The following is a 25,079-nucleotide window of genomic DNA, read 5'->3' as shown; positions in this document are numbered from 1 at the left end:
TCCATTTACCATTAATATGATAGCATGCAAAGTGAGTACTTTTTCTAACTTCTGCATAATCATTACCAGGCGTGTTTTTAAAAAGGACCACATTCGACTGACGCACAATCCGTCATTACAGGAGTATTTTCTTCTCTTTTTTTTTTCAAAAGAACTGCTCTGGCAAACCTAAGGCAAGAGCCATGATAAGGAAAAAATGTTTAGAAAACATTGATTTGCGGTCTCCAGTTCTCCAATTTTTTTCTTTTTGGAGTAAATTCATGAGTAATGTCAATTAGGAAACGACACGTCTGGTGGCTGGAAAATATATATATATATATTTTTTTTAAATAAAGAAAACCTTTCACACAAACAAAAACACAAGCTGACATATCCATTGCTCAAAAGAGGAAAGTGTGAATTGGTCACAAGAAAAGGCAAGAGATACAATTTTGCGTGCAATGTATCACAAAATAATAAAGAAGCTATTTCTTACCCCAGGGCCAATTAATTTTTCATGGAGTATGCCTTAGAATGACTAATGCCAAGCAGCTAATAAGTTAGACACATAAATGTTATTTGGCTGTAAGTGTGAATTTCATTTTCCCAGAGATGAGATCACTAGGAAAAACATTTTTTTTTTTAGGAAAAAATACATCTAGTACCACTGATTTCATCGGAATATCAAAAGATATAGCACAGACAATTCTCTCCATAACCTTTCCTTGACACAGAAGCATTAGTTTGAATGACTGCTATTGTTTTGGGTGAGACCTCTCTTATAAATGACATGACAAAGCGATTTAAAAAAGAATTGACTGGGTGTAAGAAAATAACTCTACATGTTCAGCCCTTGTTTAAGAGCGTAGATGTGCATGTCTTGATAAAAGCCTCATGTGGTTGTAAACCTCTGCATATACAGTAAATGTCACATGGAAACTATTGATGTCCTGTAGGACATTCAACTGTAACTGTTTTGTTAGTAAGAGACAATTTGTGCCTCGTACTTTAACAAAATTGTACTTTGCATAAAACAAAACACTAAAGGACATTCTGTTTTAGTCGACTATATAAAAGTGGCGCTTTGTTCAGGTTTTATTTGGTGCATATCTATTTCAAGAGTCAAACAATGTTAAAAAGAGGCAAACATAAAAAAAATAAAAAAAAATCACAGAAAAAGAAAAACTATATAAATATGTTTGTTATGTGTTTCTTCATACTTCCGAAACATTATTAAAGGGATAATGCCCAAAGTTTTTGTTTGGAAAAACTAAACAGAACTATTCTGCATGGGTAATATTATTTGGCTAATTATGAAAGGCATTGCATTTGCTTGTTAGTATTTTGTTTTTGATTTGTGGTAGCTAAAGGTTTATTTTAAAAGGTAAAATGACCATATTTGTTTGACAATTAAATTTCTCTCTACTTTTCTAAAAAAAAAAGAAAAGAACTCGAAGCCTCAGGGACCTAGGGTCAGGCAAGTGTGTCACAAGGCCCTGGAATGAGTCTGCGGGAGGGAGGCTGGATGTAAGCACTGATTAACAGGAAATATTGTATATGGACACTTTATCAACAGGCTGCAGCTCTTTAAGGTTGAAGACTTGGGGATGAAGTTAGAACTTTCTTCCTATGGTTGCATCAAACTCATAAGACTCTTGTTCCATGTTTATATGTAGCTTGTGGTCATACTGGCAAAAGGTTGCACCTCTTTAGGGGTTCCTAGTCCAACAATGTCACCCTTAGAGTACACAGTTGTGTACACACTACACAAAAAGAGACAAAAATGCACATCTTGGAATTAAGTCAGTTTGTCAGGATTGGTTCCACAGTGTTAAAAGAGATGCATCACAGGGAAATATAGGAAGAAGAAAAAAAAAAAAAAGTTTGTGTGCATGAAAAATAAATGAATGAGGTTTCTGTTTTTTGTCTTGTCAAGAAGGTGACCTACCCCCTTCAGGGTTATAAGACACCATTTAAGTGTGTATGTGTTATAACAAATGTGCTGCCTCAGTCTGGCTCCGCAGTATCTTCTGCTGGGTCAGAGGGCGTCGTCTTCTGTTTGTATATGAAGGTCAACAGGAAGAGCGCTATGTCATGGGAGCACCAGTAACCTGTGTGTGAGGTCACCGCTGACCAATAGCGACTTTCCACCAGACCCTCTCGGAGCTCAAAGTCAATGCGCCGCTCCAGCTCCACTGTAAGACAGAATTAGAGACATTAAAGCTGATATTTGTACCCTCCAAACCCACCAACAAATGTGAGACGTTCTCAAGGATCGTTTAGTGTCGGACAGGTTAAGTGAACTAACGTGATGTGTCAGTAATTGGTGAGGTGGGCCGAATCAGGGTGGAGAGGCCGTATGCTGACTGGCTTTCTGTCCGCTTCTGCTCCTCTTCCTCAGTGTTCGCCCCTCCCTCCAGTCCTAAAGACACTGAGGGCTGGCTGTTGGAGCGGGAGAAACGTGAGAAGAGGATGCCGCCGATGCCCTTCCCTATGCTCGCCGCTCCTATATTGAGTGTGGAAAGAAAGAGAGAAACAAAAAGAGAGATGCTGCATTGGATGTGACTTTATTTTATTTTTTTTATATATTATTTCAAAGGGAAAACAAAGTGTATGAGCCCATTCTCCATCCCTCCACATGATGGCACTGTTGACGTAGTAAGTGAGCATCTCACCTTACTTCAAATATTAAACCTCACAGGAGAGAATAGATTTTACCTATGGAATAAGGACTATCTCCAGAGTGAAACTTAATTAGCTCAGCTCTTTCTCTGGGCTTCCCGTTGCTGTCAGAAGTCATATTATTTCCCCATGCCAGTTGTAGAAAAAATATATTTACAGTATTAAAAAGAGAATATCTACTCCTTTCTTCTTCACCCCCTGACACTTTTAAAACATAGTTGTCTATCCTCACACATTTAAGTAGTTAAATAAGGCTTTAAAACAAAAACAAAGTGATGGTAGTGTCTTACCCAGTATGCTGGCCTTGCCCAAATTGGTGATGGACTCTCCATAGTGCCTGCGGGCGAGGACCGGAGAGGTGCTCGGGCTGGGGATGCTCTCAGTGTCAGAGGTCGGGTCTTTGACTGGGGTCAGGAAGGTGGGCCGGACCTCATCATAGGGTGTGGGGCAAGTTTCGCTACACCTGGTAGATAAACAGACATACAGTGGTGCTCATAAGTTTATGAACCCATGCTAAAGTTGACTAAAAAGAGGAATAAAAAAAAAAATCATCTTTGGAAATTGACCTTAATGCCTTAATTTAAAAAAAATGAGGAAAAATCCAACCTTTAAGGACACCAATTCTCTTTGTGAATGAGTAATGTATCATAAATAAATACATGTTCTTCCTTAAAAAACAGGGGGCATAAGTAAGTACACCCCTATGTTAAATTCCCATAGAGGCAGGCAGATTGTTTTTTTAAAAGGCCAGTTATTTCATGGATCCAGGATACTATGCATCCTGATAAAGGTCCCTTGGCCTTTGGAATTAAAATAGCCCCACATCATCACATACCCTTCACCATACCTAGAGATTGGCATGGTTTTATTTCAGTTAGCCTAATAGCTGGTTTGATTTGCATTGAGAGATGATTTTATGGAAAGTACCCCATGCCAATCTCTAGGTATGGTGAAGGGTATGTGATGATGTACATGATGACATACTGTGTGGATAACATTGTGTTATAAGACGTAAGATTCAAGTTCTTACCAGTGTATCTGAACAGGTGCAACGTTGCTGTAATGTTTGAGGACGAGGGGCTCCAGTCTGTAGGCCTGAACAGAGCAATACAACTGCAGTTAGCTTACAGTACAGATAAATGCCTTCGCAATTCCAAGTTGTCAAATGCGTACGGTACACATTTTCTATTTTAACATTGGAATGAGTCAGTGGAAAAGGTCTGGCTTCCGTTAGCAGAGCACAGTGGAAAATGACAAGTCCAGTAAAAACAGCAATTCCTACTTAAATATATAATGCCATAAATGTGTGTGGGCGAAATCGAAAAAATAATTAAGAAAAGGAAATCTTGACTTGTTGTCATAATCCTGAGTGAGAGAGAGCTGTATCTGTATGGGCTGGGGGCAATCAACGGAGACTGACCACAGGGTCTGTGGGATGGAAGACATTGAAGAGCCTGCTGCAGAGGGAGGTTGGCAGGATGTGGTCCTGGTGGCAGCTGGTACCAGGACGGATCCCTCTCAGAGCCAAGAACACCGCCAGAGGAGAACCCATGCAGAAGAAGTTTTCCACCTGAGAGACAAAAAGTGCAAATATGATATAAATGTCCTAAAGGGTGTCTTCGGTATTGACATAGGAAGCACTTGTTCATTGCTGTTAACACTACTCATTTCCATTTTGTCGTCTTATAATAATGGACACATGAGTATAGCATACCCTCAAAAGGTACAACAAATAATTACATTACATGAGTCATTTGTCTGTGTCCAAACTGGCAGCGACAGATGCCACCCACAAAGAGCCTGGGTCTGTCCGAGGTTTCAGGCACCAAATGCTTGCTCGTGGGAAATTGTTGGGTCTTTGTAAATGATAGTGTGGTCTAGACCTACTCTATCTGTAAAGTGTCTTGAAATAACTCTTGTTATTGACTTGATACTATAAATAAAATTGAAAAATTGAATTGAATGAGGAAGCCAAAACTTAAAAAACCCAGCTGCAACCACAAGTATTTATCGACTTAGAGTAATGCCATATTGTAATGGTACACATACAGTATGTTCAAATAATTAAGCACCTTACCTTAAATTTAAGGGCTGGGCGTGTCGGGGGTTTTGAGGCCTCCAGCGTGAGGAGTTGATTTTCCAGCTCTTGTAACCTGTTAGATGGAGAAAGGGACACAGTGTTCATAAACTAAAAACAAAATGAAATGAAAAACGTCTCTGAAACAGTCCCTTGAAAATCACAATACAGTCCTTTTTGAATATCCCTTTATGCATTACTATAACCTCAAGCTACCTAGACATACCGATTCTCCTATCAGCTATAGCAAGCAATCTCAGTACCACTCAGATCAACAAGGTATTTCCCAGCAGCTTGTTTCACTAAGGTAATGATGTGCACACTAAATGATATTGCACACACAGGGCGATGGGTGGTGCTGAGGAGATATATTTAAAGCCTCGTCCCTTCCATTTGATCATGGGGCATCACAATACCCTGCTGCTTCACAAAAAACAAACAGGAAACACAACATCGCACCTCAAAATGGAGCATGACATGAACGGCAGCACACTGTATTATAAATAAATGCTAGGTTTTATATTGACTTCGGAGGAGAGAGTGGTTTGAATTTGAGAGAGCTGAAGGTAAATTACAAAATTGTCAGAATGAAGTCCGATCTGAGATCCCTGAGATCTTGACTACTTTCTCCCAGATAATCTCTTGAGGATCCTTACAGCTATACATGCAATCCCTAACACCAAGCCAGGAGTCACTGAAGATCTACATTAGCAAGCTCTACCTATTCCTTGTGAGCTGTAGCTGCTCTAAAACGTGCTTCTCCTCATAGGACATCCAGCGCAGGTCCAGCTCCGCCTCCACAGCGTGATGCGCCTGCTGACAGAAGCGCACCGGATCCCATCCCGTCATGATGTCGTAGGTGATGACGCAGCCGAGGGAGTGAGACACAATGGACACTTTGCCTCCCCTCTCCTCAAACTCAGGGTTCCGGGAGCAGAAAAGTGTGTAGAGTCTGTTTAGCTCCTGTGTTAGGCCCTTGGTAATCTGAAGAGACGGGGAGTGGAGAAGTTTTAAGTAGATATATTGTTACATAGAGAACTCTAATTTGGGGTTTCTGGAAGAGTGCAACTCTCACCTCATCCCGGTAAAGGGGGCTGTTGTAGTACATGATGTCCATGGCACTGCTGTTGAGTAGATCTCTCAGTCCCCTCACTTTGTCTGGTGTTATGGAGTCTACCGTATCTACAGAAACAACGGTATAAAAGAGAGATGTAATGCCATATGATGGTGCCTGGATTCATACACTCAGGGCGGTTTCACACCCGCAGTTCGTTTGCTTTGGTCCGAATCAGTTGGTGAGTTAGTAAACTTGGAGCAATTTTCCCTCGGTCGGTTTGGTTTGGTTTGGTGTGAAACATGGAAAAATCCAAGCGTACCAAAATGCGTCATTACAAATCAGGCAAGAACATCCAGGCCTCTTATTGGTCGGATATGTCTGGGGCCGGGAGCAAGAAAGTAAATACAGGAAGAAGGTCCTGTGTTCTGGTCTAGTGGTCAAAACAGCTCATTTCATTAAAGTTATCAGACATTGTTTCGCAAGAGATGTTACTACATCTGCTCTGGTCTGGTCTGTCTCCAATTTTAGCGGCAGCTGGTTTGACCACGGAGATACGAGTGACGGACGGGAAGCTTGACTGCAGTCTATTTCTGTGATAGAAACACTGCAAGCTGCTACAGTTTGCTGCTCTGCTGCATCGCAGATTGCTAAACACACCTGACTGCAGGAGACATTAGCTCAGACTTGCGGAGTACATATAGTTGGTGCGGTTCGAGTACGGATCACATTCTCACCATAAACAAACCGCTCCAGAGTTCAATTGAATGCGTACCGAGACCACCTCTCCAAGCAGGTCTCGGTACGCTTGTTTGGTCCGCTTTTGGGGGGCACCAGAGTTCGATTGCCGCGTTCTCACCTGCCCAAACGAACCGCACCAGCGGGGCAAACAAACTCTAGTTCCATTCAACCGAACTAAAGGCTGTCGGTGTGAAAACGCCCTCAGTGGCCAGTTATTAGCCATACCTACACAATCTAATGCAATCCAACACAACAGCTCAGCCATAAATTCTGCCTTTACAAAGATGAGACAATGTTCGGTGTTGATTGACACTGTCAGAGAGGTATTAATTTAACTATAAGTTTAATATTGAGGTTGCACTGCAGTGGTGTTGAACTGGTTAGGACAGGTCATGAGTTTACTGTTACCTGCTGTCCACACTAAATCCTGTAAGGGATGATTCTGACAACAACAACAAACTTTTTTAAATTAGGATAAGAAAGACTGAACAACTTAAATACATCCACCGTACACAGAGTTAAAGCAAAAACCAAACAGACTACATACACACAGGCACGCAAAGTCTCAAAAACACACACTGACCTCCATCCAGGGCAAGTTTGGAGCGCCACTCGACAGGCAAGAATTCTACATGCTCGTCATTGTGCTCTGAAAAATGCTTCTCCTCCATCTTCCTCACACCCTCCCTCAGCCTACATAGACACAGAACAATACAGACCATACACTATATGAGGACAACATTGACATAGTTATTACTTCAGAGTGCATTTGGGCTTAAGGCTGTTTTATGCTTCTGCGGAGGCTCCACGCAGAGCTTTCGCCGTAGCCTACGTAAGTGGCCTGGTGTTTATACTTGTGCGCTGGTGTGTGTGTGGGGAGTGTGTGGTAGAGGGAGAAGTGAGAGAGTGACGGCGATTAGCTTCGGAGTGAGTAGTGAGTCTAGAGCCATAGTGAGAGAAACAAAGTGTCTCCCCTGTGCTTTCTGACCACGGTGAGACATTTGTAGCAGGAGAAGTTAACCCTCTCCTTGATTTCATGTTGTTGTATGGAGAAGGAAAACCAGGAAATGAGTCGGGGGGAAATGCAACGCTACCAAGCCACGGCCGAGCGACATGCGTTGCTGCGACGTGTAGTTACATTTTTCGAGAGGTGCACATCAGGCTACGGCGTAGGGTCCGGCCTAGACGCAGAGGGGTCTGCGGGGGTATGCCGTCGATTTGACGCAGAAGCATAAAACGGTCTATATGGTGGCTGATATGCCAACACATTAAGATACAAAATGCAGTAAAAGTACTTGATTCAGAAACAATGTCATCATCACATTGTCTGGGCAGCAAAAAAAAAAAAAATATATATATATATTATATATATCCGGCCCTGACTAGAAAGTCTATGTTTGCACTCGTTCTCTCACAGACTTTAATGACTGTCGGAAAGAAGAATGATGCCCATTTTGCTACTCTCTGATGCAGCACACACACAATGGCTGCAATGCTACTAATCTTATATGATACAGCATTAGCTCACAGGAAACTCTAAATACACAAAGAGAGAGGGAGACGTAGGGTGTTTACATTGGTAAATTGAGGCTGAGAGAAGCTTTTAGGTGGCTGGTCTGTGAATGGAGCACCTAATGCAGTTTTTGACAGGACTATCTGCAGGCTAGTGTGTTTGCAGGGGAAATAAATGCGTGATGAGTGTTGAGCGCTGCATCACAGACCTTTCTGTGCTGCACCCACAACGATTCCTTAGAGGTTGGCATTTGTTAGGTACTAGTGAACCAGGTTTTGAAAAGACACATTTTGTTTTGGAAGACCCTAAACTCCCACAATTTCATCTTTCACTGCTGCTGATGACATGCAGAAAGGCACAGAACTGATATTAATTCAGGTTCAAAAAAATAAAAACAAAAGAAGGAACTGGCTAGACATGTCAGGTTCTTTCCTCTTGGCTGAGGAAAGTGTCCATGATGTAATCCACAGGGATCTGAGAGTTTAAGCTTAAAGTGCTCTGCAGCTTGACTTGGTCTACTTTACCTGCTTAGCTGGCCTGATCCGTGGTCAGTGGCCCGATGCTAACTACACAGAGACACACAAGGCTCTGGTCTGCACGTTCTGTACTACTGCCTGTAATGCTCATGTTCCAGGGCCAGTACAGTGGTGCCATTCAGAGTCGGGGGCATATCTTCACACAGTACATCAAACTGTGCCCTAGCTTAAGATGAGCTGCAGCGAGACTTCATTGGTGTTTCACTCTTTAAAAAAGCAAGAACACTGTGATAGTTGGCTCTATCAGGTCTCTTAGGGCAGAAGTGATTATTGTGGCCTGTTATTTTAACTTCCCCACTGCGGCCTCTACACAAATATCTACTGACGATAGAGTTCCTCATTAAAATGCTGAGCCTTTAAAAGACAAAAAGAACTGTCAGGCAGAATGAAGTATACGCTAGCGGTATCAGACCATGCTGATAATTTTGGTTCTATGTGCCGATGTTATGAAATATCCATCTCTGAAAGTTGTGCCAACACCCCAATAAAATGTGAGAAAATGGAATTGTGTTATTGCTGCTCAAAGCATTCAAGAGATTGGCACACATGGAAGCAAAGCTTGAAATGTGGATTCATGATGTTGGTGCAGCTGGTTAGTTTACTTACACTGAGATAGCGTGAGTCCCAGTTGTTTGGATATATACAATTTATTTAGAATTTAGCGCAATATTAAGATGTCAAAGTGTATGTTGCCCGCATAATATTTCTCTTATGTTGTGTTGCATGCATATTACCTTACTAAATGCAATGCGTCAGGTAAATTTGCTTCCCTGTTCCCTTGTGTTTTCTTAAGTTTCGATGCATTGTGCTGTCTTGGCCCCAGTACCGAAGGCAATTTAACAATACAAGGTATAAAGTAAGAGAACAGCCAGAGAAGAGAAAGAGGGTGAGAAAGATAGAGTGAATGGGGGAGGAGAACAAAATACAAAAGCTGCAGGTACATTGTTATCAAAAGAAATACTTGAAATAACTTCCACTATGGGAGGCCTTGGATAAACAAAGGAGAGGGAAAAAGTATGAGACATGCAATAGCGATTGTAAAGGGGGGGGGGGGGGGTCAGAGCCCAGATAATATTAAGCCGAAAATGGCATGTGGCCTAAGCGAAAACAACAACAAAATGTGCTTAAAAAAAATGAAGCCAACCGAAGTAGGAAAAACTGCAGTTCCTTGAATGGCCACTTGAGGCTTGCTCCATAAGAGGGTCAATCCCCATAGCCCCCCCATGTTAAAATGACGAACTTTACAGCAGAATTAAACATATTTACATTACAACCTAGTACAAAAAAACTTTTTGCCTATTTTTGGATTAGCCGGGAAAATTGCAACGGCTGGAGCCATCAGGATAGTAACAAGATACTTGCGTTCAAATGCTTAAACAGCTGAAAATATGTAATGTGCAGTGTCCACATTTTTCAGTGATGACTGTTGTTTTGCATTCCATAAATACAGTAGTTACATACTTGACAATGGTGATGAACCAAAAAAAAAAAAAGTTATCTGTAGTCCCAAGGACCTGCCAGACAGGTCGATATCTGAAACCCTTCATCGGTTAATAAAAACAGCATGCAATATAAGCTTAATCAGGAGCACGGGGAACACACAAAAAATGCTAAAGCACAATTTATAACCATTTACAAGAACAAAATAGTATCACGCTTTTGTCATAAACAGAAATACAAAGAAAAAAGAAAGATGTGAGCAGTCTTTAGAAAAGCCAAAGGAAAAACAGAATGACAGAATGAGAAGTGTGAGAGACAGACTGTCTGGAAAAGAAGAGAAAGGAAACAGCAAACTAACAAACTTTATGGCAATTCAAACATCACATCACCTGAGGATTTAGTTACTGTGCGAGAAATTTGAACCTGCCTTAGCCCCTTTATAAATTATAATGGAACAAAAGTTAAAAAAAAAAAAAAAACATAGTGGTTTTACTGACGTAAAACAACATGCATGCAAGCAAATCCTCAATCAGATTCTCTATTTAAAAACTCACATTCCAGTGTTTTTAATAATGCGTCCCTGGTCCATCTTCTGTCCAATCCCATGAACCACAAAGACAATGTGCGTAGTCTGAGGGGGTCTGTCCTCAGGTGAGGCCTCCTCAACAAAACCCCGATGAAGCCGTGTTCCACTGCTGGAGGCTGGAGGAAGCAGAGGACAGGGTTGGACTATTACTGATCGTATCTAGCTGCTTGTGATTTCTGTACAGTAAGCAGGGGTTTTCCTGGCTTAGAATGGGCCTTTGGGGGGTGTGACTACACACGGCAGTAAGCATGATATGTCCGCGTACAGTAAAGTCAATGAGTCAGTGTTACACAAAGAAAAATGTATACGATGCTTGAGTAAATAAAACTTAATTTAAATATTTCAATAAATCACCGGGAGAGTCTGCCAAAAATTCCACTATGTAGGAAAAACCCTGGTAAGAAAAGCAAAACATTCCTACATTTTCACAGTATTTACTGTACGGTATTTCTAAATACACACATTCCCACTAGAAGGCTATTAATATCTAAGTGATGGTGTTTAAGTAACGTGCTGTTCTGAGCCCAAAGAGGCCAGTAGGTGAGACACAAAGCCTTGCTGTGACTGTGGCCAAAGACTAGTGTGTGTCCTTATTTAGAATCTATAGTCTAGTCCAGTCATGTGATGTGATAGTGATGGGAGCCAATGGCATTTACCGCTGTCTGGATAGCATTAAGGAGATTTCCCATCACTGAGCATTTGTGTGTCATGGGGATTGACATAACCAGTGACAACTCCTCCTCTTATTCTCTGCGAGCAGGAGATGAAAATGCAACACAGAGCTGGGAGATTGGAGATCAGATTAGAGTCATGCAGACAGATCAAAGATTGGACATGGGGTCAAACTGCAGTTGCAGTGTTTTCAGTAAGGGCTATTTGATCAACCTTAGACCCTGAGAATAGCAGATGGACACTGCATGATTTTCTGGGTTAATCCAGTTAAGAGACTGAACTGTACCTAGCCATGTTCAAACTGTTAAATACTAGAAAATGGCGGCACAATGTGAATTCAGCTATAAGTACAGCATGCATTAGATGGGCAGAAAAGTGGGAACAGGTGCAAACCCAGTGAACAAGGGAAGCAGAAAACATTTTAGCTTTTCTGGCTTATCATTCTTTCCTGGCTTATCATACTAGTAAAGGGAAAACAAATGCTATGGGTTGTTTGTATTTCTTTGAACCAATCCCAATCGTCTTGGGTGGCACTAAAATAGTTAGCGGAGAAAGCTAACACATTAGCATTCAGCTCAAACCATCGCTCCAAGTACAGGCTCACCGCTAGCGAGGCAGCAGACTCTCAGTCTCGTTTGACCTAATGTTTGCCATCAAACAAACTATAGCAAAACAAATACTTTATATGTCAAAAAGTGTAACGTAAACTTAGTCTAATAAAAACCTTCCTTTAATACTATGTCATAAATGTATAATATATTGTACCACTTCTGGTTTCATCATCCATATATTTGTAGTTGTAGTAGTAATATGTACAGGTATCCAGTCGCTTGTAGTAAGAGTAAAACAGTTTGAGCAAATTATTTAAGCCATTAACTGTTCGAACACTGGGTTTCAAAGGAATTCAGTACTAATAAAGTACAAACACACATATACAGTATGATCAGGGAACTGTTTGTCCACCTTATCATGTGGAAAGATAATGACAGTGTGTACATTACAGACCTTTGGAGAAGCCCAGTTTCTGGGTGACGGTTCGTGCAATTTTGGAAGTGGTGGCATCGCTGTAGAGGTATACCTCATCCACGCTGTGCCAATCCACATGGGTCCGACTCAGCTTCAGACTGTGGATGGCTGTAGAGGGGGCAGTGAGAGAGGAGTGAGTGAATGAATGGACAAATGAAAAGAGAGGAGAGCATTGGTAGAAGGTGGGGGAAATTGCGCAAAGAGAAGGGAAAACCAAGGGAAAGGGTTCACCGATACAAAGGGGTTGTGATTACAAGTTTCAAGGTGAGAACAGAGGGAGAGAGATTGAAGACATTGTAAGAATTACACCAAGTTGTGATCATTTCAGACGCAGTACGATAAAGCAAAAGTCTAGGATCAGTCTATTCACAGCTCAATCAAATGCAGTTTGGAGCATTGATCTGCATTTGGAAAGAAAAACACATCCAACTATCACACATCATGATTGCATATTTCAGCTCTTGCTTGTCTGTCCTGCTTGCGTGTCATCAAACCAAAGACATTTTGTTATTGTTATGTGCCAATATCTAAATTTATTTGACTTGCAGTCCAATTTTCCTCTGTGTTGTTGATTCCAACTGTATTGCAGTGATAAGGGCAAGTAAGAGCAGAGGTATGGCTAGGGAGAAGAAACCGTTTTGCTACAGGAGCTAAGAGCGATAAATGAAACTGGTTGACTTGAGAGAGTGATTTATGTCTCTGCAGCATGTCCTTTAAACGTCCTGTGCAGTCAAGTTCATTTGGATGAAATTGGTGGAGGACCTTGGCGTAGGCCCAGTGCATAGTCATGACTCTTTGTACTGCTCTGAATCAATCTGGGGATTAATACCCTTAAGAACAGGGTGAAGTACTTCTAACAAAAAATATAGTCCCACAAACCAAATGACAATGTAAAACAAAATGCTACAAACTTAGTGTCATTGTATTGCTATGGTGCTTCAAGAAGCACACTAAAAACCTTAGAGTCGGAGAGGAGTGGAAACATGACCAGGAAATCACTTGTGTCATGTGTCAGACCCGTGCATCCTTTCCATATGTTTTATTTCTTCTCATTAATCTTTTAATATTTGACATGTATTAAACATTCCTTGGTGCCAAGTCAACAGGGAAGGAATAAATAAGACATTTGCGAAGAAGTAAAAAAAAAATGTATTTGTCTCTTTTTCCGCGTTAAGCTAGGCCTCTGTAGCCTGGCAGGCTAATTTCTTCATTGGACAAGCATGACAGGTGGGTAACGCGAGGCCAAGCAGTTATTGCACCCTAGTTGTTCACTCTGAGGGCAACCAGCATGGAAAGGAATTGCTCTAAAGAAGGACAAGCAGGGTCGAGTAATAAGAGTTTGCCACAAGGAAACACAAGTGTTGGGAGTAAAAGGGCACTAGATACATTTGGAATAAAAAAGGAAGGACATTGTTTTTCCTAGCCAGCTAAAACAATAAAGCTCATGCACTGAGGAACCTGATGTGAGAGATATACAGTTTCCTCGGTCACACGTTTCCATTTATCTTTTGCAGATCCTCAAATAAAAACCACTCAACAGCAAAGCAAACATATGCTTAACCTCTACCACCACCACCACCACACAGAATATCACAAAACCACTCTATGAAAGCAGCTATGAAGTGGAACAATCAACTCTTCTGAAAAGAGAACCCTTCACCATCTGGTTTGGCTTAATCTCAAACAGTTTAGAGTGGCCTCCTTTCCTCATCTACCTCATGGACTCACGAGCGAGAGCAAAGGAGAAATGGTCAGTGGCAGTTGCCATGAGACCTACACACTGTTACAGAGTGGGTCAAGCCACTACAGACTGTTGACATTTATTTGGCCGAGTCCACTGTAAAACAGGAGGTATTAGTCGAGCTAGAATATAAACTACTGTATGTTGAACTTCCCCCCAGTTAGCTGGCTTTAACAATACAAAATATTAGTTTGATGAGATTTACAAGTGAAAATGTAGCCAGTAAGATGGAGTGATTATTATGGGGTACAAAGACACTTCCTGTTTTACAATGAGAGGCAATGCATTGCGAAAGGAAGGAAGGGAAAGGTGGGGGATCAAAGTGTACAGAGGAGCTGGCGGTCAACCAAGAAAGGTTAAAGAGTTTACTGAGAGAGTTCTCTAACACTGCTATGGCGAATTACTGAGGGACACAGAATGAAGAAGTGGGTTGCAAAGGAAGGGATGAGGGGCAGAGAATGTGAAGAATACAAAAGGAACTGGGTAATCGGTGGAAATAACGTGTGGGGGAGCAACCCAGTCTCACGGCAGTTCGTGAAATGGTCATGTTTATGTCGTTTTTTTTTTTCATGGTGGTCAGCATTAAAGTAATGTATTTCAATGGGAAGCATCTTTCGTGATCACAGCACGACTACGGTAGTGAGTAGCATGAAAAGCCGAAAATCCGTGCAGGGAGGTTGGTTGGGGTGGTGGATGGGTCAAACAATACAGGACTTTCACCCCGGAGACCGGAGATTGTTTCCCGCGTGTGACGTTTAATTTCCCCGTTGTTCTTTTCCTAAACCCAACCTCCGTATAGATGCTTCCCATTACGTGCTGACCACCACAAAAAATACGACATAAACGTGTCCGTGTACACGAATCAATAGATTAAAAATAACTTATGCAGGAAGCACAGTGCTGGGAGGGGCTCCTCTAACTAATCACATATACAATGTGCTAGGATGCTGGTCTGGGACTGGGACATTTGTGTCAATATATCAGTCAGAATTTTTTCTTGACCGGCATTACAAACACATCAGCTACATTCAATTCATGAGGTTTTCCCACCTCTTGTAGAAAGGGACAAGGCAGAATATTAGTGTAATCTTAATGTAATGTTAGTAAAATTGTGTACTGCTTGCAGTACTGCAATACTCCCAACATAGACGGGTTGTAATGCAGGAAAATCACAGGTCTCTGTTGAGGTCAATGGTAGTTTGGATTTACTATGAGGTTAGGACACAGCCCCCGAGACTTCTCTGTTCAGGATTTTTGATGAGGGTCAATACACCCAGAACTAGAACAGTGATGGACCTGTAAGAGGGCGACTCTACACAACATGTTAGGGGGCTATAGAAAGGGCTACAATGGCTCCACTGTTCAGCTCATCACTTGTGTTTGGCTCATAACAGAAAGCTTTGTTCATTGCTCTTAGAGCGGTGGTTCATTAATGACGGTCATACTGCCAGAAGGGATGAGAAAAAGAGAGCAATGGGACAGAAAGTGGGAGACAGGGCTGGAGAAGTAAAGAAGGGGTAAAGAAGGGTGGCTTTTTGAGGACCAGCTTTCTTATTTCACATCCACTGGTTTAAGGGGTCTTGCCCTAGTAGTTGAGTAAACCATGTTGTCTACTCACTATCCCAGCAAGGAGATTAGCGACAGATACATAGGTTTCCTCAAAAAGCAGCAACAGCAGTAGTAGTACCAAACTCTGGGTCACAGCACAAAAGGGAGAAGTTCTAGCAACTAGGCCCAGTTAAGGCTGCAATGTAACCATTTTAACTGAGCCTAGTTCTAGTTCTAAATATTAGATTGAACAGGTCTGAACCACAACAGAAAGTAAAGTCTAGTTCCATAAGGACCAAAGATCTACTAGGAAAGAGTACACAAACTAGCAGATCTAATACAGCAGAGGTATATATATATATATATATGTATATATATATATATACAACTTGGTATTTTACAGTACCTTGGCAGCGTTTGCGCTTGTGACATGTAGTTTTAGCACTCGTCTGATATCCACTCCATTTGAACAGAAAGGGGAGGTAGAAAGGGGGCAGGAGGGAGAGAACTAACAACCAAGAGAAGAGTGAGTAATGTCTATTACCCTGGTGTCAGTCACACAAGCTACTGTCATAACTCTTGAAAAGGCCAATCTATCAAGTAGCGCTGCTATCAGGTTACCACTTCAAGGCCCTGGACACTGAGCCTGTACTGGTTACTGACATCATGAAAATAACCAGCATCAAAATGCAGCGCTGCTTGACATTTGCCTAAAATGACTGAGGTAGCATCTGTTTTACAATCATTACAGAAATCTACCGTCTTCACTGTAAAGACCATTTCTACAAAAACGTGTGTGAAAGTGTAATACACTGCTACTCTTCTATAAAAATAAATAATAATAATAATAAAATGCAGTATCATTGGAAAACATTTTGCTTGTTAAATACTAAAATATAGTAGCTGGGAAGTTCCTTTTCCACACAATACATGACTAAAATAAGGAGAAAACAATAAACAGAGGGCACAACAGCCACACATTTGTGAAGATTACAAGACAATTTAGAAAGAAGTCAAACACAAAAACTACCCCTTAAATTTATATTTTGCATATTAGAAATGTTTTAGGGACTGGTGTTGAATTCCACTAATAGCGGAAGGAACACACTGACAACAAACATAGTGAAGCATTTTTGGAGACACATAACTAAACGTGATGTTTATTGTCATTTTCTTTGAAAAGTTATTATAGATTAATAAAACAATGTAAAACATTTAATGTTCCAGTACAGTACATGGAGTTTGAAATATAGGCACTGGTATGAGAGTTATACAATGCAGAAATTTCCCATAAATACCAATGACTTTATATTAACACTGAATTAATCATGTGGCAGTTAGCTGGATCAAATAATGTCCAACTAATGGACGGAGATTAAAGAGAAGTTATGTATAATGTTCCATAGATATTTGTAATTATTTGTTGTATTGAAATTATTAGTAAAGTTCACACAAAATCAAACTGACAGCAGCTCTGTGTCCATTCAATCACTGAATCGGTTGTAATGGGATGTCCTGATGTGACATTCAAACAGCCTCCTCTGCATTTGTTAACCAAATCAGCAAAGTCTAGAAGACTCACATCTGACTAAAAATCCTTCATCCTGTGATAACACAGACATCAGACTTGCAAATGTCAGCAGTGTCTCCCTCAGCAGTGGTGAAAGGCTGATGAGGAGAAGTGACCTGCTGAGTGCACAGGAAGTTTGTTTGCTGTAAAAGCCATCAGCATTTGGGCAGAACAGCACTGATGGACCCATCCATATATAGGCTAGGTGTTCCCTCGTGGCTGGAATATCTACTAATGGATCTAATGAGGAACAACTCACTAGTGCGATAGTTTGCAGTGTAGGATCATTCTTGGGGTTTAGATCACACTACATGACTTTTGGGTCACCTGAAGGCACCTTTATACAATCTTATATTGATTAAAGTAAAAGACTATTGACGCCTGATAACTTATACAAGCATATTTAATATCTTAAGCAACAAGACGTCCAACTGATTTATGACAAGACATAATTAGATAAAACATGTTTTTTTAAATCCCAAGAGCTGGTTATTAGATGAGCAATTTCCTTCTCTTTTTTTTTTTTTAAGTATGTGTCAGTCATCAATCATGCAGTGTGTTCCCAGCCTCATGTGCTGGTTAAATAAACATGCAGCTGAATATGTAGTGTAAACAAACAAATGTGTGGGCCTTGCCTTATTTTTCCTTTGATGCCCGACACAGCCTATAGTTTCCACCACAGGCTTCCTGCTATACACCCATATACACACATATTGGATAAGCTTAAAGTGAATGGATGGTATCCTCTTCTAATGAAGTGTTGTTTTCTATTTTACATTGAGTTCTCTGTAAATTACAAATACAATCTTCCTCAGTCAGGCTTGGAAAATAAAATTGGCACCATTAGGCTGAGAAAAACATTCTGCTGCAAAACATTACAAGAAAAGAAATCCATCAACTGGAATGCCCTTGTGGTCATTTCCAGTCAGGTCAACTTCCCTCTGCGCTCAAATGGCAACAGTAACTCTTTGAGGAAAGTAACAGTAACGGAAACATTAATAAGGGATGATCAATTTGTGAAGAAAACGTTGTAAATCATCTATACGGGTAGACCTAAATACTATTGAACTTTTGAATAGACATTAAAGCTATTTTTGATTAAGGAAAACTTTTGTGTTATAATTTCAAGCTCACAAAAGCCATCGAATCAATCCTTATTTATTCTGATACTGCCTTCCTCCTTTACAATTCATTACGTAAGCAGAAAGTTACATTTGTATCATAAGGGAACAGGACATTCATGCACTTTTTGTACCTACTAGCAGTAGTCCTGCCCACATTATGATATAATGCCTGCATTGCACACTGGTATGTCTTCTGCTTTACTAACCTGTAGACTCAGCTAGCTACTCAGACACAAGTAGAAAGGAAGGAGAAGAGAGTACAGACAGGACGGGGAAGATACTGCAAGGGAAATGTATGTTCTGCAGTAATGTCAGAGTGGAGCTCGCTGGCTTGATGGTCCATTTATCAATTGTAATGCACTTCAAGGTAGCCCGCTTATGGCTCCAAGCGTTTCAGATTATTAGCTCCAAGATGAAATGCTCTACTGTAAAGGCTCCCTGCAAGAACGGCCAAAACAAGGTGAATTCACAGGATCTATCACTCACTTTGCTTTCACACTGCTAAATATAGGAGTGGAAAACAATCTGCCAACAAAGGCAGCAGCAGGAGGGTTTCGAACAGATGCTCACCGTTTCAAGTCCCATGCATTACAGGAAATTATAAGAGCATATCAAAAATCAGCAGGCTTTGGGTTATAACAACATACAGTATGATGTATTTACTTATTTCTCACTACATGATATAGTGAGTAGAATTATACTGCACTATTCACCTTGTAGTAGCTCACCCACTGGACAAGCTAAGGTCAAATGATCTGTATGTTGTGCAATGGAGGGGCCTCTATGTGTCACACAATCAATTTGTGTACCCTTCCCCTATATTTCACACACCTGGCTTGCAGATAATCGGACTATGAGCCCTTTGTCCTCTGTGACTGTTTATCTGCGTGCTTCCGCGTACAGATCTATAAGTGTCCATGTGTACATGTACACGAATGCTTGTGAACCAGTAGTGACCTTCCAGTTTTTATTCAAAACATAGCGCCAACAGCCACGAATACACGACACAGAGAGTGACGATGCAAGCGAGGCTGACCGACCTACTGCAGTCACTTTCTTCTGCTTGATGTCTTTATTTATAGGCCTTAATTTATTCTGAGTAGAGGGGTGGGTGGGGGGGAGTGACCGTATCCTGACAGGTCTGCAACAGTGCAGTGTGCTTGACACAAGGCGAGCAAAAAATAGAGGCTTTGTGTGATTAATAGCAATTTCAGTGTCATTGTGCAGTTATTATTCAAATATAAACAATCAGGGTTACAGGAAATAAGGGCAATGTGATGATAAACTGCTTTAAATTGATTTAGGCTGAGGATTTAAAATTAAATGTTCCAGATTATCTTTGTGATGTTTTGATGTCTCTCACAAAATATGTGCCCAGTTTTTATGATGCAGACTTAACATGTTCTCAAAGTTGCTGCATCTTTTTCCCTCTGCTTCTCTCTAGTTATCGGCCACATTCACACACCCACACATTCATCACCAGTGAAGGTCCTGTAGATCTGACTGCCTTAAGGAGATTGCTGAATCAAAGGATTAGATGTGAAAGGCACTTTCTTATTGCCTTTCACATCTAATGCCTGCTACATTTTCGCCAGAGCAAAGGGGGGTACGAACTGCACCTGCTTTACATTGGGAGGATGACATGACAAAACTTTCCCCTCACATGAATGGAAGCACCTGCTCCATTCATTTCTCTGGACAGTGTATTGATACTACAGCAGGCAGGGCGGTCACATAATTCACTATTCATGACTCAAAATGCTTTTCTTCTGGTTTTATTGTTAAAATGATGACTTTACGTTTTAATCGAATGTATTACTAATACCGTCTGAGAGCATTTCATCTACTCACTGCCCTAACACAGCACTATAATATAGGTGTTCTTTTACGAGATATTGCCTGTGATAAAAAAAAAAAAATACTGCAGGGTTGGTGAATGCAGCAGTAAAGTACTGGTGAGTGAGCAATAATGTGTTTTGGCCTTACGTTTCTACCCCAAACCACACTCTGACTCTATCACAACATTCACTCTCAAATCTAGTTTATAATCAAGTTATCAGCTGCGTTTATTTATTCAGACTTGAGTTACCAGAATGGATGCTTCAGTGCTGTGTTGTTTAAAGGATCTTGTAGCTGTCTTGATTTAGGTGCTTCTGCCACACATTCCAAAAATCACACAAACCTATCCTTATTCTTCTACCCTTCCCATTCCCGTTCTCTCACCATCTTTGCTATCGACGGTCCGGACCACCAAATCCGTCTCGAAGGTGTCCTGCATTTGCTGCCCGAAGAAATGGTTCAGGTGCTCGTGCTCGATGAGGTCACTTTCCTCTTCCTCTAACGGGAGCCAGGTGCCATCAATAAACCACTGGCCTCTCATGACTGGGATATGGTCTTGTTCTGTAAGACAGTAAAAACAGCATGGATTTAGATACAAAATAAATGACTTAACCGTAGCAATCGACAATTTGGAGCCAGAAGCCTATGTAGCCTGAGGTGGAATATTTACCTAAATAAAGTAATTTTACATTGTGTTTTGCTCATTATGGTGCCCGTTTTTCTATTAGTGTTGGAACAGGTGCACAATCTTGCAAAAGGTTTCACAATATTTTCCTAATCTAAAGGTGGTGGTACCGTGCCAAGACATGCAGCCTGCAATGTGCCAACAAAGGCAGGGGAGAGGAAGACTTCAAGCTAGTAAAACATGGAAGTAAAAATGTTGTGCAATAGTGACTTTTCAGAAACGGAGTAGATGGCTTTGCCTTTCACAGTGTGTTTTGGATGACATAAAATGATTTCCATTTGCCTCAACAAGTCAGGCAAATCCAGGAGGGCCAAGTCTCAGTGGCGAGGCCAGTTTTGATTACATTCTTGAGTGACATTGTTAACCGATTCTCCGATGATGAATAAGACTGTAAAGGCAGTTCTAAATGTAGGCATACTAAGACAGGGCCCTTTCTGTACAGAGTGAGACTGCTCATTATATATAAAAACACATAAGCATACTCTACAGACAGAAAGGCCCACCACAACACATGGCTAAGATAGACACACTAATAGAGGCTCACAGTAGATACTATTCATTCATTTCTTAAGGTGGTTCATGTCTGGTCAAAGAAGATAAGTCTGTATGATTCACATAACATGATGTTTCAAGTTCCCATGAAGTGATAAGTGACCTTTTCAACGTGTTAGAACACAAAGCTATTACACCTTTCAAAGCCTTACTTCTTTGTATTGTCAACAATGTTTTACTTCTTGGATTACAGTATATCAACATCCCCTCCTCTCCATGTCTCCCACTGCATGAACTGGCCTCTCTCTTCCTAACTGATATGCTTTTAAAAAATCTCCTCTTGTGATCTGTTCTGTGCACCATCTGCTATTACCTGTCACACAGTGTGGAATTTGTTTTGCATGTCTGAAGGTGCCAATAAAAAAAGTTGATCACAAAAATTAGTATTAGCATTAGTATCCCATCTCAAATGTGGTGTATCGGGGTCTTAAATGTTAACATGACAATGTGTTTGCAGTGGTACAGGCAAAGCTAAAAAGGCACAGCCAGGGTTTGAGCTCGCTACAGAAGGACTTACATCCACAGCATGAACATTGAGGTAAATAACTGCTTCTATAAATGTCACTTAGTGTTAACCTTCAAAAGAACCAGCTACCCATGAACCCATTCATCGAGATCAGGTTTGCTGAGGCTCTATAGTGACCGCCTTCATTTGTTCTCTGCCCTTTCCTGGAAATATGTATGAATTAGTTAGCACAGATCAGCTGAGTCCAATAGAAGGACTTCCTGGGTTGTTCAAATGTTCCCAAAAGACAAGGCTAAGTAATTACTTAGCCAATGAAAGAACTGCAAAACAATGCAGGACTCAGAAAGTAACTAAACGGAATGGATAATCAAATGCTAGCGTGTATCTTTTAAGGGAGCAGGGATGGATGTTGCAATAATAATAAACACCGGGCTCCTGAGAGGCTGTGGGTCATTAATATGCATGCTGTCAGCCATTATACTGCAGAATATAGACTATATATGAGGTATAGGTAGACAAAAGGAATTAGTGCCTATGGAAATGCACTCAGTGATGTTTTTGGGGACCTGCAACCAAGGAACTGCATAATGTGTGACTGGTGCAAAGCAAAAAAATTGATTTTATAGACTTTGATCAGGGATGATTTTCATGATACTCACGCTTCCAGTAAACAGGATTGCATTCTTTCTCTTTAATATCCACCTCATAGAGCCCTCCCCGGACACAAACTGGCTCAACGTTGATTTCAATTGTGTTAGGGTCCCTCTCCTCCGAGGACACGGTGGATGTGTCCAGGGAACCCGGGCCTCCGTGCACACTGCTGGTCCTCGTCTCCACCGTGACTGCACCGTTCAGTCCTCTACTCTCCACGCCGTTATTACCGCACTCTTCCTCCCCAGCGCCGACCTTGGAGCCTGCTGCACCAGGGTTCAGCTCACAGTATTTCCGAAACATACGTTCAATATTAAGTGAATCATACCCGACAAAGGCCTTCCAATTTTTCTTGTCCTCCTTGTAAAACCACCGCACCTCCTCGGGACCGAGCTCAGTGACCACCTCGTTGATGCGGGTTCTGGAGCTGTTGGACCGCGACCTCTTTCTTTTCTCGAACAACGGACCCGCGTTGTTTCCATCGTTGTCGCTGTACTCCAGAGAGCTGCTGTCGAGGAAGGCTCCCGGGGAACTCAGATCAAACAACAACCCGTCCTGTGTGCTGTGGTGTCCGGCGTGTAGAAGCGGCAGGTGTCCGTCCAGTCCCGACTGGACCGAGGACATCCCTGCCTGCATCGTGTCATCCATGGGACTCATCTCGTGACAGTACGAAAACACATCGCTTCCCAAATCCCACTCCTCGTTGTTGTTGTTGTTGTTGTTGGTAGCGTCGCTGACCGGTGCGCCTTTACTGTCGGTGCTCACAGAAGAGCTTAATGTAACGTTAGATGTTAAATTGTTGAAACTGCTCATAACTACCTGAGCAACCCAACCTCACTAACGTTACCTCCTCGTCTGCCACTTTCACATTAACAAAGCTTCCACTATTACTTCGCAACGGCTATCACACAATGGCATACTGGTAAGTGTTAAAATGAAAATTTCCACAAAATTAAACCTCCAGACAAGCTCCCACCGCATTTCCTTGAACACTCCGCAGCTTGTCTCTACATCAGTTTGTTAGCTTGCTAGCTAGCCAGCTAGGCTAATGAAGCTGGATATAGAACTCCGAGGCTAGCTTATTAGCATTAACGTTAGTCTGCAACGTACGTTAGCAACCGGAAAGCCTGTTCAACCCTTTTATCCTACTCTTAACTAATATAAACCTTTGTCAAACCACTTTCCTGTCACGGAGTCGCTTCAGTCCAGCTTGATAGGCGTACTAGTGCAGTCACCATACTTGTCGTGTGTTCCGGTCTCTGTGGAATTTCAGATTCATTCGTTGTCCAAACAAATCATGCGCATAGACACAGTACTGTAGTATGTGTGTGTATGGCTTGACAGCTGACGCATAGATCACAGGATTCAATCGTGAACGCGCACGTAGAAATTGCGCGAACATAACGACATCTGCTCCGTTCATAAAGTGCATTATTTCTTATTGTGCACTAGATGGAGACAAACACCCGTTGAAGGCAGAAACGGTTTAGAACAGGATCTTAATTCAGTCGTTTACACTTTGCAATGACTTGACCTTCCACTTGAGGGAAGCAAATACCTACTCATAATAAAGCAACATCCCAGCTGGCCTGCCACTGTCGGAGGGATTAGAAAAAGTTCCCTGTCTAAAAACACTATTACAAACCACTGCGATGTTTGTAGTGACAGGGGTGGACAAAATAACATGAACACTCCAGTACAACATAACTGCAAACTTTGCTACAACCACAACATTTTACAGCAAAACAAACATCTTTCTGACAGTCTCACTACAAATTCCCCTCCTATAGACACAATCTAGATATATACAATCATCCCCTATAATGAAGAAGCAAGTAGCCACAAAGTAATTGCCTCTCAGTTTAAGTTCAGCCCACAAGCCACTGATGTCATTGAACTTCAAAATGTATCTGTAATGTATCTGTTCTAGTGCAACCAGTGTGTTTGCATCTCTGTGTCTGAGTGCATGAGTACAGTGTGAGTTTGTGTTTGTATATGTGTGCATATGCATGCATATCCATGTGCTGTTTTTTTTTTGTTTATGCAAGTGCATGTGTTTGCATAATGTGTGTTTTGTGTAGCGCAATTTGTGTGTGTACTGCTGGTCCAGGTGATCCCAGGGACGTGTTGTGGAGAGGAATAGGAGAGAGGCCTAGGCAGCTGTATTTGGGATAAACAGAAATTACCCTGCTGTGTTCTAATTTACTGCAGAGTGGGAATTAAACTTTAAACTCGCCCCGCCCCTCTGCAGTCCAATACTCCATGCTTCTGGCCATCAACAACCACTTGCACAATGTGCATTATTAAAGTTTCTCCACCCAAGATCAGACTTTTTAGTATCAAATTCACACACCCTGTAGGCTTGAAAGGTGTAAATGTTGTACTTCACAATAAGAAACAACTTCCAGAGGAGCTTTGGACTTTTTAGGGCAATAGTAGGCCTACAATGTGGAAGCAGTAAGTGTAGCTCTATTTATTTATTTTTTTTAAATGAGGATCGTTTGAAACTTCAGCAATGAAATCATGGATGGACATCTGAGAAGTGGATTATTCTGCACATGTGGTTTATAATGCTTCTGTGGTAGTTTTTTTGCCCT

The 25,079-nt window shown here is 41.4% G+C and overlaps 1 protein-coding gene across 2 annotated transcripts; it reads right to left on the bottom strand.

Moving 5' to 3' along the window:
• Positions 1 to 1,428: 1,428 nt before the first annotated feature.
• On the bottom strand, positions 1,429 to 23,813 carry ddhd1a (DDHD domain containing 1a). Of its 2 annotated transcripts, XM_078276857.1 has the most exons (14): positions 22,491 to 23,813; positions 20,513 to 20,689; positions 16,002 to 16,103; positions 12,286 to 12,414; positions 10,577 to 10,724; positions 7,117 to 7,226; positions 5,814 to 5,920; positions 5,460 to 5,722; positions 4,739 to 4,814; positions 4,082 to 4,231; positions 3,692 to 3,756; positions 2,952 to 3,124; positions 2,288 to 2,485; positions 1,429 to 2,174 (listed from the first exon to the last, which is right to left on the bottom strand). In XM_078276857.1, the coding sequence occupies exons 1-14, from the start codon at positions 23,293 to 23,295 to the stop codon at positions 1,987 to 1,989; spliced, it is 2,691 nt and encodes an 896-aa protein (XP_078132983.1). In that variant the 5' UTR covers positions 23,296 to 23,813; the 3' UTR covers positions 1,429 to 1,986. The 2 variants fall into 2 exon arrangements, with proteins under 2 accessions (XP_078132983.1, XP_078132984.1); XM_078276858.1 differs by lacking the exon at positions 16,002 to 16,103 and having other exon boundaries at positions 22,491 to 23,812.
• Positions 23,814 to 25,079: the final 1,266 nt, after the last annotated feature.

The sequence above is a fragment of the Sander vitreus genome, chromosome 20 (assembly GCF_031162955.1).
Source record: "Sander vitreus isolate 19-12246 chromosome 20, sanVit1, whole genome shotgun sequence".
Classification (NCBI taxonomy): domain Eukaryota; kingdom Metazoa; phylum Chordata; class Actinopteri; order Perciformes; family Percidae; genus Sander; species Sander vitreus.
This window is presented reverse-complemented; position numbering and strand designations above follow the sequence as displayed.